A 2,049-nucleotide genomic window follows, 5' to 3' on the forward strand; every position below is an offset into this window, starting at 1 on the left:
GCACATGTGCGACAGGCAGCACGCTTCAAAAGGACAACACCTTCCCGTACTCACGGCCATTATGGGAATTCTCCGTAAGAGGCTGGCGCGGCTGGCAACCCGTCACTTAGCGCCACGCCGCGTGACAGGCGCATTCAGCGGGACCCGGCTTTATGTATTTATCGTTTCTACCCCTCCGCTGAAAAGCCGGCCGTCGCGCAGTATTTGGACTTCTCGTTTTTATTGCCCGCCCCTCAATACTGTAACCGAGGCTGCCATGGCGATCTAACATAACAACTTTGCGGAGTATAATCCACACAGCAACTTCGTCTGCTTGTTAATGGGGCCATACACCTGCGAGCTTTACAATAATAATAATAAGGTTTGTGATTGCAACCCGGCCCCACCAGTTAGGCTCATGTATATACAGCAAGCGTTGACGTCTTTGCCGCACGTTTCAAATGGACCCCGTTTGTACCCATCCACTCACACGTCACACATCGCCATCCCCAGTCAGTGCGTAGACTCAAAACTTAATAATTCATGGCGTTGAATCAATAAAAAACACAGTTATAACCGTTGTGATCAGCGAGACATGCATCAATCAATACAGGTAATGGCAGGTCCACCGGTTCCATGACGTCAGCCGTCACAGCCGGCGCATGCGCAGAGCGGTAAGAAGAGGGGTACGTACTTAGGGGGGTGCATTCCGAGTCGTTCCCGCCGCTCCGGTTTGTGGGCATGGACAGGAGGAGGCGGTGTGGAAACGGCTGCCTGCCGTGTGTGAAGGGGTGCTCCGGGCTTCTCTCTGAAACACGTACAGAAAACACACATTTGTACCAGGACGGTCTCAGTAACACATGTAACGCTACAGAAAAGACACATTTGTATCAGAACAATCTCAGTAACACACGTACAGAAAACACACATTTGTATCAGGTCTTAGTAACGCAATCTTTCCCCGGGCTTCCTTCTGCATAACCTTGTTATCCCGATATGCCAGGAAGGACCGGGGAGATAGAAGCGAGTCTTTTCTTCTTTATCAACTGCACACGCATCCTTTCCAACGGCTATATTAAGGACCGGAGCTCTGCCCTTGGCGGCTTTTATGGGGCCCTACATAAACCGTTCAGTGCGGCATTTATTCTGCTGCGATTGTCATGCCCCATTGCGCCCACAATTTCCAAGGCGCCCGGGGACCGTCTTCTGACTGGCGCTGCCTGCGGCGCGATGAAGGTGACCGTCACAATGTCGCCAAGACTGTAGGAAAATGTGCGTTATGCGGCACGCACGTAAAGGAACGATTCTAGCCCCCGATTCTGGGAATAACACGCAGTGTGCCGTCCTGCCATGGGAAGGTGGATGTCAATATTCAAGCGTTGGTGGGAGCGCCGGCCGCCCGGGATAATGCTCTAACTTGGAGGGTTGTACAGCATACAAAACACGCTAATTGCCACACACATGCAAACAGATGCACACCCACCTGCACCGTCCAGGCCGAGGTAAGACACGGCCGAGAAGACGAAGAGCACGGTGCAGAGGAAGAACAGCCTTCCGAGCAGGGAGGATCGCCTGGCACGTCTTCGGTAGGCCATGGCGACGGTACGCGGTCAGGCTATCCGTGCGGGCGGGCGGGGGCGCGAGTCAAGCCCGCATGACGCGAGCAGCGGCGGCCGGTCGGAGTAAAACTGCCGGGGAGGGGTACGGAACGGCGCGGTAACCCGCACGGCGTGTTCCTCTGTCACTGCCCGCTTGGTCCAGCAGATGTGCCGGGCTACGGGAACGGCGCCGCTATTTTTGTCCTGCCCATAATTGATGCCGGTAATCACAGAGCAGCGGCCCAAATCACATTATCCCGAGCTGCCGCCATTGGACGGCGCGTAATGCTATGGCGGCGTGCGCCAGGTAGCGCGCCAGCTTTGATTCGATTCGGGGAACGTCGACGTGACACGTGACCGCCCCTCAGCTAGGTGGGCGGGGCGACTTACTCTAACTTATAAATTACTAGTAATTCATTTGTAGTAGTAGTAGTTAATTGGTTTATTGACAAAACATGTACATGTATATAAA

The 2,049-nt window shown here is 54.0% G+C and overlaps 1 protein-coding gene across 1 annotated transcript in view; it reads right to left on the reverse strand.

The window, feature by feature from the left end:
* Window positions 1-1,898, reverse strand: part of LOC118423459 (sodium/potassium/calcium exchanger 4-like) — a 50,347-nt gene extending 48,449 nt beyond the window's left edge. The window contains exons 1-2 of the mRNA XM_035831630.1: window positions 1,463-1,898; window positions 674-787 (exon numbers count right to left, since the gene is read on the reverse strand). Coding sequence (XP_035687523.1) covers window positions 674-787; window positions 1,463-1,574 — 226 coding nt within the window. The 5' untranslated portion in view covers window positions 1,575-1,898. The remainder of the gene's footprint in view (window positions 1-673; window positions 788-1,462) is intronic.
* Between the last annotated feature and the right edge of the window lie 151 nt (window positions 1,899-2,049).

This window comes from Branchiostoma floridae, chromosome 1 (genome assembly GCF_000003815.2).
Source record: "Branchiostoma floridae strain S238N-H82 chromosome 1, Bfl_VNyyK, whole genome shotgun sequence".
In the NCBI taxonomy this organism is placed as follows: domain Eukaryota; kingdom Metazoa; phylum Chordata; class Leptocardii; order Amphioxiformes; family Branchiostomatidae; genus Branchiostoma; species Branchiostoma floridae.